The 14,128-nt window shown below is 50.2% G+C and overlaps 1 protein-coding gene across 2 annotated transcripts in view; it reads left to right on the forward strand.

Annotated features, from left to right (window-relative positions):
- The window catches only part of TULP4 (TUB like protein 4), a 192,626-nt gene extending 179,697 nt beyond the window's left edge, over positions 1–12,929 (forward strand). Inside the window, exons 11-16 of one of the 2 annotated variants that reach the window (XM_055433076.2) lie at positions 711–855; positions 2,801–2,894; positions 4,014–4,157; positions 6,621–7,955; positions 8,094–9,142; positions 10,786–12,929. In XM_055433076.2, the coding sequence (XP_055289051.2) occupies positions 711–855; positions 2,801–2,894; positions 4,014–4,157; positions 6,621–7,955; positions 8,094–9,142; positions 10,786–10,902 (2,884 nt within the window). In that variant the 3' untranslated portion in view covers positions 10,903–12,929. Of the gene's footprint in view, positions 1–710; positions 856–2,800; positions 2,895–4,013; positions 4,158–6,620; positions 9,143–10,785 lie in introns of both variants that reach the window. The other variant, XM_055433075.2, reaches the window with a different exon arrangement.
- The last annotated feature ends 1,199 nt before the right edge of the window (positions 12,930–14,128 follow it).

Genomic DNA, 14,128 nt, shown 5'->3' on the forward strand with positions numbered 1-14,128 from the left:
AACATACTATTTGTTGTTGGTTAGTTGCTAAGTCACGTCTGACACTTTTGCAATCCCTTGGACTGCAACCCACCAGGCTCTTCCATCCATGGGATTTCCCAGGCAAGAATACTAGAGTGGGTTGCCATTTCCTTCTGCAGGGGATCTCCCTGATTCATGAATTGAACCCATGTCTCCTGCACTGCAGGTGGATGCTTTACCACTGAGCCCCCTGGGAGGCCCACTATTAGTAGAAAGTTAAAGTTAATTCTCAAGTGAAAGCATTAGTTGCTCAGTCGTGTCCAACTCTTTGCGACCACATGGACTGGGGCCTGCCAGATTTCTCTGTCCCTGGAATTCTCCAGGCAAGAATACTGGAGTGGGGTAGCCATTCCCTTCTTCAGGGGATCTTCCTGACCCAGGGATCGAACCCAGGTCTCCTGCACTGCTGGCAGATTCTTTACCATCTAAGCCACCAGAGAAGCCTCAAGTAAAAGTTCCTTACAAATGAATCACTTGATCTAACTGCAGTTTATTTTAAAATATATACTATTCCACATACAGTTCTGTCCTTCTTTCCTCACGTTCATAAGGCAAAAAAGCAGGCGGAATGGACTTGATTAAATTGAGGGCCCCTCCCCTGAGAGTGTGGCGTCCACGGGGGCTGCTTGAGAGTGAGGAGGGCCCGGGGGCCCACGGGTGGGTGCCTGACCCCAGCCTGGTCTCTGCAGGATCAACATTGAGGCCCGGAAGTCCCCCAAGCTGTCGCGTGCTGCTCAGGAGCTCTCCCGCTCTCCTCGCCTGCCCGTGCGCAAGCCGTCCATTGGCTCACCCAGCCTGGCACGGAGGGAGCTCCCCTTTGAAGACATCACTCAGGTATCAGAGCCCCGCTGCCCTTCCCCGCTGCACGTGCATGAGGACAGCCGAGCCCTGGGAACCGTCTCCGTGCCTGGGACGGCAGCCCCTCAGGGCCCTTGCCGCCTCCTTGTCCCACTCGGCCTCCCTCCCACCTTGGGGATCTATGCAGCTGCCACAAGAGCCTTCTCCAAGGCAGCTCTGCTTGAGACATCTCCTCACATCCACCACAGGACCCCCAACCTCCTGACCCCTCAGTGACTCCCAGTGTTCCAGGAGCCCAGCCCCGGTCGCAGCCCCACAGTCTGGCCGGCCTCTCTCCCTCCTGGCCCCCTTCGCCCTGGGGCCACTACCTCGCGGTTGACTGCCCTCTTCCCACTTTCTGCCTGCATCTCCCAGTCAGTGGGCCCACCTTCTTGTCCCCTTCCCGTGGTTTCTGTCTTCAGGTTTCCAACTGTAACCACCTCTGTCCAAAGCCTTCCTTCCCTGGCTTAGCCACAATAAGGCCAGTGCGTCCTTTTTATGCTCCCTTATCCTTTCTCGGTGACTCCCTTGTGTGTGAATAACTACAAGCCTGATCTCCTCCCTTGGGTTATAAGCTGAGTGTATATGTGTATACATATGTGTGTATATAGCCTTTTGTTTTTAACTGTAATTGACCTACAATAGTATTGTTAGTTCCTAGTGTACAACATAGTGATTTGGTATTTTTATTCATTTTAAAATGGTCACTATGATAAATCTGCTTACTAGCTGTCACCATACAAAGTTATTACAATATTATTGACTATGTTATCCATGCTGTACATTTCATCCCTGAAAGTATTTATTTTATAACTGGAGTTGTAGCGCTCAGTCTCCCTCACCTGTTTCACTCATCACCCTCCACCCCCACCCCGGCAACCACCTGTTTGTTCCCCATGAATCTGTTTCTGTTTTATGTTTGTTCATTTGTTTTGTTTTTTGCAGTCCACGTATAAGGGAAATCATGCAGTATTTGTCTGACATACTTCACTTAGCATATACCCTCCAGGTCTATTCGTGTTATTGCAAATGGCTAATATTTCATTCTTTCTATGGCTGAGTAATATTTTAGTGTGTGTGTGTGTTTACCACAGCTTCTTTATCCATTTATCTATTGTTGGGTAGTTAGGTTGCCTCCATGTCTTGGATGCTATAAATAATACTGCTCTGAACATTAGAAGTGCACATATCTTTTCAAATTAGTGTATTGAGGGTTTTCTTTTCAGACAGTACCCACAAATGGAATTGCTGAATCATATGGTATTTCAATTTTTAGTGTTTTGAGGAACCTCCATACTGTTTCTCACAGTGGCTGCACCAGCGTTCGTTTCTACTAGCAGTGTTGGAGGGTTCCCTTTTCTTGAGGAGCTGGATTTTATTCAGCTTTATGATTGCTTTTGCACCTGTGTGCGCACGTGCGCACACACACACACAGCCTATGTATATGTGTGGTTTGGGGCACAGTGATAACGTTTAAAATTTTTTGAAATTTAATTGAATGAAAAAATATAATCGGGTGGTCTCGGGACACACGGGCATCGGTACAACTGATGTTTCCTGGAAAAATATCAAGGCTAAGAGTGGAGTCAGAGCTTGGTACACTTGTAGTTCAAGTGACTGGGTAAAAGGAGAGTCGAAGAAAAGTGTGCCCAAGTCACTCTTGTGACCTTTTAACCTCCCCACGCACGGACACGCTGGGATCCATCCACCCCTTGCTCCTGACCCAAGAACCACAGCCCGTGAGCCACCATTTGAAAACAGGGCTGGTGTGCTGTCATCAGCGTCTGGTCTTGAAAACAGTGGAATAACACAGAGAATGAATATTTCCATCATTGGCTACCACCAGCAACTTTTTAAGCAAAAAGTATTATTATTCTTACTTCTTAAGTGATTGATAGAAAATATGGAAACAGATTGTGATTCTTCTTCCTTTTTCCCACAGCACAACTATCTCGCTCAGGTCACGTCTAATATCTGGGGAACCAAATTTAAGATTGTGGGTTTGGCTGCTTTCCTGCCAACCAACCTCGGTGCAGGTAAGCACTGCACCCCCATCGGAACTCAGACTCAGGAATCGGTTTCAACCTCCAGTGGCATAAACTAACAGTGAGCTCTTACAACACCAAAAGATTATCATGTATTGTCCCTCCAAAGTTTGACTCTAGCCACCATGATTTAGTGAAGAATAGAATTATTGTTCAAATTGGTTTTTTTTTTGCCAGTCGTGATTTCATTTTTTTTTTATACAAGCCTTGCATGATAAAAATAGCCAAAAGCTCTGATAGGTTTTCTGGTCATTTTGATTTCTGGCCTTTTACTGTGGGCAGATTTTGGTACCAGTATCTTCAAGTTCTTGAGGCAAAAGAAACTTATGAGGAAAGTCAAGAAGAGAGCAATAAAGGCTATAAGAACAAGTTAGCTGACTGTTAGTGTAGTTCTTAGCAGTAATTCTTTACAGACTTCATTTTCGAATACCAGTTAAATGTCATGTCTGTTGGAAGATTGAGACATTGGGGAAAATGGAACCAGGGGAGGACAGAGCTGGGCAGGAACCCAGAGCATCTGGCTGTCTCTGTACCCAACTCGAGTGAGTAGCTCTGACTGCTCACATTTACTCAGCCCTCTTATAGAAAGCATGTGGCAGTTCCCTGTAAGTCTCTATCCTGATGTTTAAAGTAAGTCAGACAAGAATTCAGTCCTGAATAAAAGCAGAATTTGATTCCTTGAGCTTGGCATTGTGGTTATCATAATTATTTTCACTAAATTATCCTTCTGATTACAAATGAGGTTTTTTTCAAAATAAATTTCTCATACCCAGTTCATTCCAAAACAGAATTTGTCTTTAACATGTGAAATGTATGTGGTTCTGTAGACAAACTACTGGCAGAGTGGCTGGACAATTTGTCATGTAGACCGAGAATTTGTTGTGTCCGGGTGTTTGTCGTTCCTGAGTCCACTCTGTGTCCGGGTTTGGGGTTGGCGGTCTTGTGCCTGGAAGAGCTGCCCTTGGGCCCTGGGCTCTGCCTGCGCGAGATCTGTCTTCTGACAGCAGACCCACCAGGCCCCATCTCCCTTCCCGCGAGGGGCTCTGCTGGCGCCTTGGCTGTCCTCTGCCGCATCTCTGTTGACTATGCTTCCCTTCTCCTCCCCACTAGTAATCTACAAAACCAGCCTCCTGCATCTCCAGCCGCGGCAGATGACCATCTATCTTCCGGAGGTTCGGAAGATTTCCATGGACTACGTTAATTTACCTGTCTTCAACCCAAATGTTTTCAGTGAAGATGAAGATGACTTGCCAGGTGTGTTCACGCATGTCAACCGGTTTGTCATGAGCCCACACCCTCTGTTAATGGTGGGGGGACAGAGTGGTAAGTAGTTGAGGATTCCAGCATGTCAGGTGTGCCCGCTGATGCAGTTTGGAAAAGGTACAGCTTCCTCAGTCAGGGTGGAAGGTGTGTGAGGTGTCGCAGGAGGAAGGGCACATCCTGTCTTTGGTTTGGGGAGGAAGGAAACCACCAGAGCAAGGACGATTGAGAGGCTGTCATGCCTCGTGTTCACAGAGCACTTCCACCATCTCGTTATCCTCACGGTTTTCCTCTTGGTCCCGTGCCCGGATAAAGAGACGTTATCAGGACCAATCAGAACTCCGAAATCAGAACTGAAGCCCAGTCTCCCCGGCCCTAGGCCAGCCCTCATTCTGTCAGCCCCTGCTTAGAGAATGAGATCACTGAGATGACGCTGTGCCCACAAAGCCCGGTTTCTCAAACCCACCTGTCTGCAAGTTACTTGTCTGTGAGTATCTCAAAAAAGCCTGCCTGCAATTATGTAAATACAGGCTCTGAAAAATCTCTGGTTTCTGAGCCAGAGGGACCCTGCACGGTTCACGGATTTTTCCTGTCCCTGGTCATTCTCGAACAGAGGGGCTCTACTCCTCCCCACGGGGTGCAGGGCGGGGGACTCTGATCCCACCTCAGGCCCTGAACGTGGAGACTCGCTTGACTTCTCTCAGCCTAGGTTTTTACTTGTAAAACAGTGGTGCTTGCTCATGGTAGCCACCTCTGGTTCTCTGACAGCTTCTCTCTCCAAGTGGTGGAGCAGATGTTATCAACTCACGCAGTCCTGATGGGCACAGTCTTGGAACTGCAGGAACCTGCCGTTTGGCGAGGCTGCACATATTTGAGGATATAGCCCATGTCCTGCTGTTCACAGCCTCAGATATAGGAGTGTCTTTTACACTTTCCCTGTGTTGGCCTCCGTTCTCCTGGAAGGTGACGGGTTTGACTCTGTTTGACGCTCAGCTGTGGTCATAATCGTCTGCAGTTCCCTGTGGATGAGGGGCTTACAATCAGTGCTCAGGACGTGACAGAGACCCTCCTTCAGCGGGGAAGACGCCTGCCCTCAGAGTTCCGTGCAGAGGGGAGAGCATCTGGACGAGGAAGCGGAATGGAAGAGTAGATTTGAGATGGGGCCCGGGTTCGGGCAGCCAGGAGGTCGTGCCGTCTCACTAGAGCACCCAGGGGCGGGGAGAGTTTGTTACAGGAGCTGAGGGCAGGCTTGGCTTTTCATGAATCAGCTGGCTTCATGCTGCAGTCCTGGTGAAAGGTCAGCCAGCCTCTGCGATTAGCCTGTTAAATTCTATTTCCTGCTCACATACTAGCAGCACTCACAGGCCTGCAGCAGTCAGCTTGGCACGCTCGGGGAACACTTCAGACAGGGTCGTTCAGACAGTGGCCCTGAGCACTTGCATGTGCTCTGCCACTCATAGTGCAAATGCACACTGTACAAATAAGACACAGCCACAGGGTTTATTAAGTGTGGCTCACCTTACGTACCATTTGAAATGCTAAAGAGCAGATAAATTAGGAAATGACCCTTCCTCTCATATGCAGATTTGCTGGAAGAGTCTTTTCAGTGGTCTTTTCTGCTGCATTTCACGTGGTTCTATTTATAGAAACTTAATTTATATACTGAAGAAGGCAATGGCAACCCACTCCAGGACTCTTGCCTGGAAAATCCCATGGACGGAGGAGCCTGGTAAGCTGCAGTCCATGGGGTCGCGAAGAGTCGGACACAACTGAGCAACTTCACTTTCACTTTTCACTTTCATGCATTAGAGAAGGAAATGGCAACCCATTCCAGTATTCTTGCCTAGAGAATCCTAGGGACGGAGGAGCCTGGTGGGCTGCCGTCTATGGGGTCGCAGAGAGTCTGACACAACTGAAGCGACTTAGCAGCAGCAGCAGCAAGTTATATACAAATCTCAGACACATATGTGCTACAAATCTCAGACACATATGTGCTGCAGGACACGTCCTACACTGACCAGCCCATAACTCTGGAGAAATCTACCCCAAAGCCTAGGCGTTGAGTCTTCAGTGGACTTTGATACTATACCACTGCCCACTTCCTGCACAAAACAGTGGGCCCTTTTATCAAGATCACGAGTCAGCATCTTTAAACACTTAGTTATTTGCCCCAGTGACATTCAGGTACATGGTATTTATTGAAAAGCTCTGGCCATGCCCTAAGCTTATGGATGACTGTAGGCTGCCCTAAAGAACCCATCAGGTTCATCCTGTGTGATCTTCTAGAAATATTAGAGAAGTTTTGCATAACTTGTGTGAACTGTCTGGCTTTCCTTAAGCAAACACCCCTTCCTCTGTAGCCATTGCATTTGGTATGCAGGAGGACTGGATTAGTTGTGCTGACCCAGTTTCATGGCACGGTTTTGTAAGCAGCTCATCTCCCTAATTGCCTTCCAGTGACAGGAGCATCTGGTGTACCCGAAAACAACCCGCCCTGTACAGTGAACATCCCCATCGCCCCCATCCACAGCTCGGCTCAAGCCATGTCCCCCACGCAGAGCATCGGGCTGGTGCAGTCCCTGCTGGCCAACCAGAATGTGCAGCTGGATGTCCTGACTAATCAGACCACAGCCGTGGGCGGTGCCGAGCACGCGAATGACAATGCCGCCCAGTACCCCATGTCCAGCCAGTACCACGTGTCCAACCGCTACTCCAGCCCCGGCCAGGTGATCTTCGGAGGCGTGGAGATAGGCCGCGGCCTCCCCAACCCGCCTCAGCTCTCCTTGCCGCCGCCGGCCCAGGGGACCATACAGCTGTCCGTGCTGGACCACGGCGACCGAGACCACGAGCATCTGCAGAAGCCAGCCAAGGCCCTGCGGCCGGTGCCCCAGTTGGCCACCGAGGGGGACGCGGTGGTGTTCAGTGCCACCCAGGAGGTCCAGGTGGCCAAGATGAACCCCCCGCCCCCCTACCCCGGAACCATCCCCGCTGCCCCCACCACGGCGGCGCCGCCCCCCCCACTGCCGCCCCCGCAGCCCCCGGTGGACACGTGCCTGAAGAAGGGCGATTTCTCTCCGTACCCTACAGCAGCACACTACCAGCCGCCCCTGGGCTACGAGCGGATCACGACCTTCGACAGCAGCGGCAACGTGGAGGAGGTGTGCCGGCCCCGGACGCGGATGCTCTGCTCGCAGAACACCTACACGCTGCCAGGCCCGGGCAGCTCGGCCACGCTGAGGCTCACAGCCACCGAGAAGAAGGTCCCGCAGCCCTGCACCAGCGCCACCCTGAACCGCCTGACAGTCCCGCGCTACTCCATCCCCCCGGGGGACCCGCCGCCCTACCCCGACCTCGCCGGTCCGCTGGGCCCCGGCCGGGGCATGGGGCAGAGGCCGGACGGTGGCCTCATCCACGCCACGCTGCGCAGGAACAACCGCGAGGCGGCGCTCAGGGCGGCGCAGCTGGCCGAGCCCCCGCGGCCGCCGCCACACCCGCCCAAGCCCAAGGGCGCAGCGCCCTTCCCCGCGAGGCCACCACCCGCGCTCTATACCTGCAGCCAGTGCAGCGGCACGGGGGGCGCAGCGGGCCGGCCAGAGCCGGGGGCTCAGCCGGCCGCCAGCCTGGTGCACGCAGCCAGCACCTCTCCGCTGACCTCCCAGTCGTCCTACAGCCTCCTGGGCGCAGCCGAAGGCTCCCGCGAGCGTGCTGACTACGTGAACTCGGCCTTCACGGAGGACGAGGCGCTGGCCCAGCACTGTCCGGCTGACAAGCCGCCGAGGCACCCGGCACTGGGTGAGGCCACCGTGGCTGTTAAGCGGCCGCCACCCTACCAGTGGGACCCCGTGATTGGGGAGGACGTGTGGGTCCCTCAGGAAAGGACAGCCCAGAGCACAGTGCCCAACCCCCTTAAACTGCCCCCTCTGATGGTAGGTCCGAGTCAGCACCTGGACGTGTCCCGAGTACCCTTCGTCTCTCCCAAGGCTCCCGCCAGCCCTGCTGCCACTTTCCAGCCTGGCTATGGGATGGGGGTGCCCTACCCGGCCAGCTACAGCACCTCCCCGCTGCCGGGGGTGCAGGCTCCCTGCTCCCCGAAAGACGCCCTGGCCGCAACGCAGTTTGCCCAGCCGGAGTCCACCATGGTTCTGCAGCCCGCCTACCCACCCAGCCTGGCCTACTGCACCCTGCCCCCCATGTACCCGGGAAGCAGCGCCTGCTCCAGTTTGCAGCTGCCCCCTATCGCCTTGCACCCCTGGAACTCGTACAGTGCCTGCCCGCCCGTGCAGAGCCCCCAGGGCACTCTCCCCGCCAAGACACACTTGGTGGTGGAGAAGCCTCTGGTGTCCCCCCCGCCCACCGACCTCCAAAGCCACCTGGGGACAGAGGTGATGGTGGAGACTGCAGACAACTTCCAGGAAGTCCTCTCCCTGACAGAGAGCCCGGTCCCCCAGCGGACAGAGAAATTCGGGAAGAAGAACCGCAAGAGGCTGGACAGCCGGGCAGAGGAGGGCAGTGTTCAGGCCATCACGGAGGGCAAGTTGAAGAAAGAGGCTCGGACACTGAGCGACTTTAATTCCCTCATCTCCAGCCCTCGCTTGGGGAGGGAGAAGAAGAAAGTGAAGAATCAGAAGGACCAGCTGAAGTCAAAGAAGCTGAATAAGACGAACGAGTTCCAGGACAGCTCGGAGAGCGAGCCGGAGCTCTTCATCAGCGGGGATGAGCTGATGAACCAGAGCCAGGGCAGCAAGAAGGGCTGGAAGAGCAAGAGGAGCCTGCGGGCAGCCAGCGAGTTGGAGGAGTTCAAGTGCAGGAAGGCCAGCGAGAAGGAGGACGGCCGGCTGGGCAGCCAGGGCTTCGTGTACGTCATGGCCAACAAGCAGCCGCTCTGGAACGAGGCCACCCAGGTGTACCAGCTGGACTTCGGGGGGCGGGTGACCCAGGAGTCGGCAAAGAACTTCCAGATCGAGCTGGAAGGGCGGCAGGTAAGAAGCCTTGTCCTGGGGTGCGGCCAGAATGCAACCTTATGGTCACGACAGATCTCTGGGCTTTGGCTTTCGAGGAGAATCGTTCAGAAGGCCGATGGGAACTGTGGGAAGCAGCTGATGTCTCTTAGGGTGGGGCCACTTGGGCCTCTCATTTTCAGTGTGCCCATCTCTATCTTATGTATTTCTCACCAAAGTAACCCGTGTCCTGATTTTTTACAGTCCAGTGGTTCCTACAAGACCCGTGAGGCAAATAGTAGGCACTTGTCCGCTCCCAGAACCTACCCTCCCAGAGGCTTACTCTTCCAGTTCTGTGTGCTTTTTCTGGTGTCTGTCGATGCATTGGCAAAGAACACGTTTCTACTTCTGTCTCTTGATTTTTCAGTTTGGAGTATCATGTACTTATTTCTCTCTGAGCAACTTGAGGGTTCATTTTCTTCACCCTAGTCTCCCCCCAGCACAGATGAACTTTCCCTTCCCCTTTTCCCAGGTAAATCAGTCGTCATGGGTCCCCTGATTGTACCTCTAAATATGACTCATGTCTGAGCCATTACGTTTCCTTTATTGTGTAGGCTCATTACCCTGGACACAATGATTACCCAGCTTCTGTTTGCTTATTGCTCTGTGTTTCTGTCATTAAGTCCTTCCCTGACTCTCCGGCAGAACATGCATCTCCTCTTGGTACACTTGAGCCTTTTTCATAGTTTCTTAGTTCTTCCTGTTCCAACCTGGAGTTGTTGTGGTCCCACTGCATGGCTGTTATCCTGGACTATCCTTCCCCACTATTCTGGGAACTCTTTTCACCGCTCATTTAAATCTCAGCATTGTTACTTCGCTCAACAAATGTTTATAGAGTACCTGCTATATGCCTGGCAAAATTCTGGGCCCAGAAGTTGGCAAATTATGGGCCATCAGCCCACCAAGCCTGCAGCCTCTTTCTGTAAATAATGTTTTATTGAGACACAGCCACATCCATCCACTTCAGTACTGTCTACCCTACTCTCCCCCTAGAACAGCAGTTCAGTAGTTGTGGCAAAGTCCACGTGACCTGCAAAGTCTGAAATGTTTATTATCTGCCCTTCCCAGAGAGTTTGCCAACCTCTGTTTTGACTGCTGAAGCTAGAGCACTGAGGAAAGCAGAGGAAAGGTCCCTGTCCTCATGGAGTTTACAGAAATGGAAACGAGACCACGAACAAATAAATGTCATGTCGTGTAACAACATCAGCAGTGTGATCCCAGTAAGCCCTGGGATGACAGGAATGCAGAGGCCCACGAGGGGACTGGGCGTGCTTTCCTGGTCCCTCTCTGAGCAGGGACGTCTGACAGTCACAAGCGGTGGTCCTCTTCAGCCTCTTTCAGCCTGGAGATTCCTTTCTGTACTGCTGCTTTCTCGTCTCTGTTTCCTTGGTGGAGAAACCCCTTCTTCTGACCCATGGAGCTCCCCATTCTCTGAATCTTCCTTGTGGCCCCCCTGCCACACAGTTCAACATGGTCCCCATGCGTTTATTTCCCACTAACTCACAGTTAGATTGAGGAGCTTGTCAGAGTCGCAGATATCTCACAGACATGACGTCTGCCTCTGTCGGGAATGGCCCTGAGGGTCTCCTTTAACGTGTCTGCCTCCCCACCCCACCCCACCCCAGGTGATGCAGTTCGGGAGGATCGACGGCAGCGCCTACATCCTGGACTTCCAGTACCCCTTCTCCGCCGTGCAGGCCTTCGCAGTCGCCCTGGCCAACGTGACTCAGCGCCTCAAATGAGGGGCCTGGTATGGGCAGGAGAGAGAGGCCTGACCTGATGGAGCCCCGGGGCTCTGGGGCCCAGAAGATGAGGGCAGAACTGGAAACATCTCTCAGACCCAGGAGAGGGCACTGACCTTTCGTCGTTATTTGTTTGGGTTTTTACTATCCTTTATTGTCTTTTTTTTTCTTTCTTTTTAAACAAAAGTAAGTTACAGGAGAGTGGCATTTGGAACCGAAGGATGCGAGGCACCTGGTGGTGCTTGGGAAGCAAGGATGCTGTGGGAATGGATGTCCTACTGGCTTTGCTTCTGTCAGCCGCAGGACAGAGGGGCCCTTCAGAAGGAAGGTCAACTGCCCTCCTGCCTGGCTGGTTCTCCAAGACTAGGAGCTTGCATCGTTTTCCTCCTCCACAACATCCAGCTTTTATTATTCCTCCAACATCACCACTAGTGTAAAAAAAATAATAACGTTTAAAGAAAAACACAACCAAAAAATCCTGAAGGTACAGGTTCTCTTGGTGGGGCACCATTTAATTCACATGTTATGTTATTCCCCCTCCACCCCCGCCAAGGTGACTTGATTAATGAAGGGTATTTTGGCAAATGCACTGTGTTTGACTAATAAAAGGAGGCTTTTTTCGCGGGGGTGCTGTTACCAGGTATAAAAGTCTGTGCTCATGAACTGACAGGGAAGGATGACAGGAGGAAGGGACTCCTGCAGGTGTGCGTGGTCCAAGGGCCACACTCGTGAGAGCCTGTTTACATTGACGCCACCACTAGATTCCCAATGTGTCAGAATTCTGTCGGCTCAGCGATCCTTCCGTCTGATGAAGCTCCCTGCACATGGTGGGGGCTGCAGGGGTGGGTCCCTAGAGGCCGAGAAGCGGGGCTTCCCTGCCTCTCCCGCTCTCATCGTGGGATCTGGGAACCCCAGCCGACATGGTATCTTTCCCATTAGATAATACTGTTCTGTACTTTTGCTTCCTAAAAATGCTGACAGCACTGACTTGAAAGCACTCCTTTCCTCTTTGGGGCTGTATTAAAATTCAGTTGGCTATAGACGTTTTCCAACAGATTAGAAATGTAACAAAAAAGATGTTAGGCACTTGACAGGGTGTGAAAAGATAGAGTTATAATCAGTTCTTTGACAAGAGCCCCACCAACTTCTCTAGAAAAAAAAGTTGTTTATTAACTGTACAGACTGTTTACTGAGTTGATAAACCACTGGGAGAACATGGTTAAAGTTACAGAACCTGCAGAAGTTCCTTGACTGTTGCTTGTTAATTGCAACAACAAAAATCCAGAGATTATCTTTCCCTGTCTCCCTCTCCTAGGGGACTTGTTGGGCCATATTCAGCCCTGCTCATAGCACGACCCAGTTCATTTTTTTGGTTACTCATATCTGTGAGAGTAGGGCAGGAGCACAGGAACCGTCTACTGGTGTAGGGTCCTAAATTTGGATTTTGTTTAAAAAGAAACACGTGGAAGATACTGCAGAAACGTATTTTCAAAAAAAAAAAAATTAGTTTTTAATCTTCTGTTTTAGTTTAAAAATTAGGAAGGAAACAGGCCCAATGGAAGATGACATCCCCTTACCATTTTCTCTAGACCCCGAAGAAACACAGGTGAGGTTTTAAATATGGTGAAGGCCGTCTCCCCACTATTACCAGAGTTTCCCATATTTTAAAATATTGAACCTGATTCTTTGGCGGGTAAGTTTTTCCAGAAAGAATTTAGCTGTGTACTCAGAGTTATATAATTCTTTTATATGAGTTTGTGTAGCTTAATATGATGTTTCAGTGCTTATCATCAGTTGTGCAATAATGGTTAGAGCCTATTTCTAAATAATTTAAAGGCAGTTCCCTTGTTTTATTGTCCAAGAGTTAATTATTTATCTTGCTTTGATAGTGTTTGTAGAAATTATTCTGTTACTATGTTCTGGTGAGTTATGCCATTTTATTATTTATTTAGAAAAACAGTATGTTTGTAACGACTTATTTGGTGGCAGTGTGTTTTGCTGCAAGAAATAAAAAGGATATGGTAGAAGGGTTTTTTTTTGCTGGACAGTTTGTACTTTTTCTAATTGGGAAAACTATTCATCCTTTAAAAGTAATTTTTTTTTCATTTTGTATAATCAATTATATACAAAGGAGATTTCTTCGAGATAACAGATCCTAAAATACTATTTCCCCTTCTGTTGAAAATTTTATTTTCAATGAATATAAGAGGTGAAATGGAGAGAAATCCTTGGAATGAAAATGACAGATACATGTGAAGAAAAAGTGAGTATTTGTAACAGATAATGAACTAAACTTGCTGAATGCTTAGCTCATTCCCCAGAAGCCCTTTTTCCTACACGGGGATGAAGGCCTCCACCCCCGATGTTTGGCAGGAATGTGCCTCTGATGAGCAGCAGCCGCCCCAGCCTGAAGGAGGAGGTAACCACTCGCCAATCGGAAACAGGTGGCTGTAGCCCTTGTAATGCAGAGTCTTTGCAGTTAATGGTGACGATTTCACTTACTTTGAAAATTGCTTTCATTTGGTCAGTCTCTATTAAATACTACCAAAGTCAGTACTTTAAGCAGTGAAGTCTGCATACTGAGTGTTTATTAATAGCAACTTCTGAATATTAAGATACCTCATTGAATCTCTGAAGTTAAAAACATTAGCCCAGTAAATAGTCAACTACATAACAGGATCCACACCTTTTTGAGGGAAGCAGTATATTAACAAACATAAAAACCAATTTTAAATTTGGTTTAACCTCATCAAACCAAAGGCACAGCTTTGAGTATAGTACACCCATTGAATGTATGCGTATCCTAAGAAGAACTCACACCAAGAAAGCAGGAAAATGTCAAAACTCTCGTGGCAGAAGTCGAAGGGTTTGCAGTGTTTTCACCCTTGGCTGTTGCTTCCTTATCGTGGGCCCCAAAAGGACACTTGAACGTGTGCTCATAGATGAAAGCTAGGAGACTTGACCCCCAGATCAAGCCAGCTCTGCTGCAGAGTTGGTGGGTGAGCTTGGGCCTCCATTTGTCCATCTGTAGAGTGAAAGGATGGCCTGAACAATCTTCTAAAATGACTGCAGTCCAGATTAATGGCGTAAGGGCCTGAAATGTACGTTTCCTCATTCCACTTTACAGACTTGGAAGGTAGGTTTCAAAACATGGCCTTTTGTAGAGATTTTTTTTTTTTTTTTTTGCCTGTTTTCATGAGCCACCTACTGAATGGGAACCAGTGAG

Source organism: Moschus berezovskii, chromosome 10, assembly GCF_049115385.1.
Source record: "Moschus berezovskii isolate FMDL1 chromosome 10, NW_MosBer_1.0, whole genome shotgun sequence".
Taxonomy (NCBI): Eukaryota; Metazoa; Chordata; class Mammalia; order Artiodactyla; family Moschidae; genus Moschus; species Moschus berezovskii.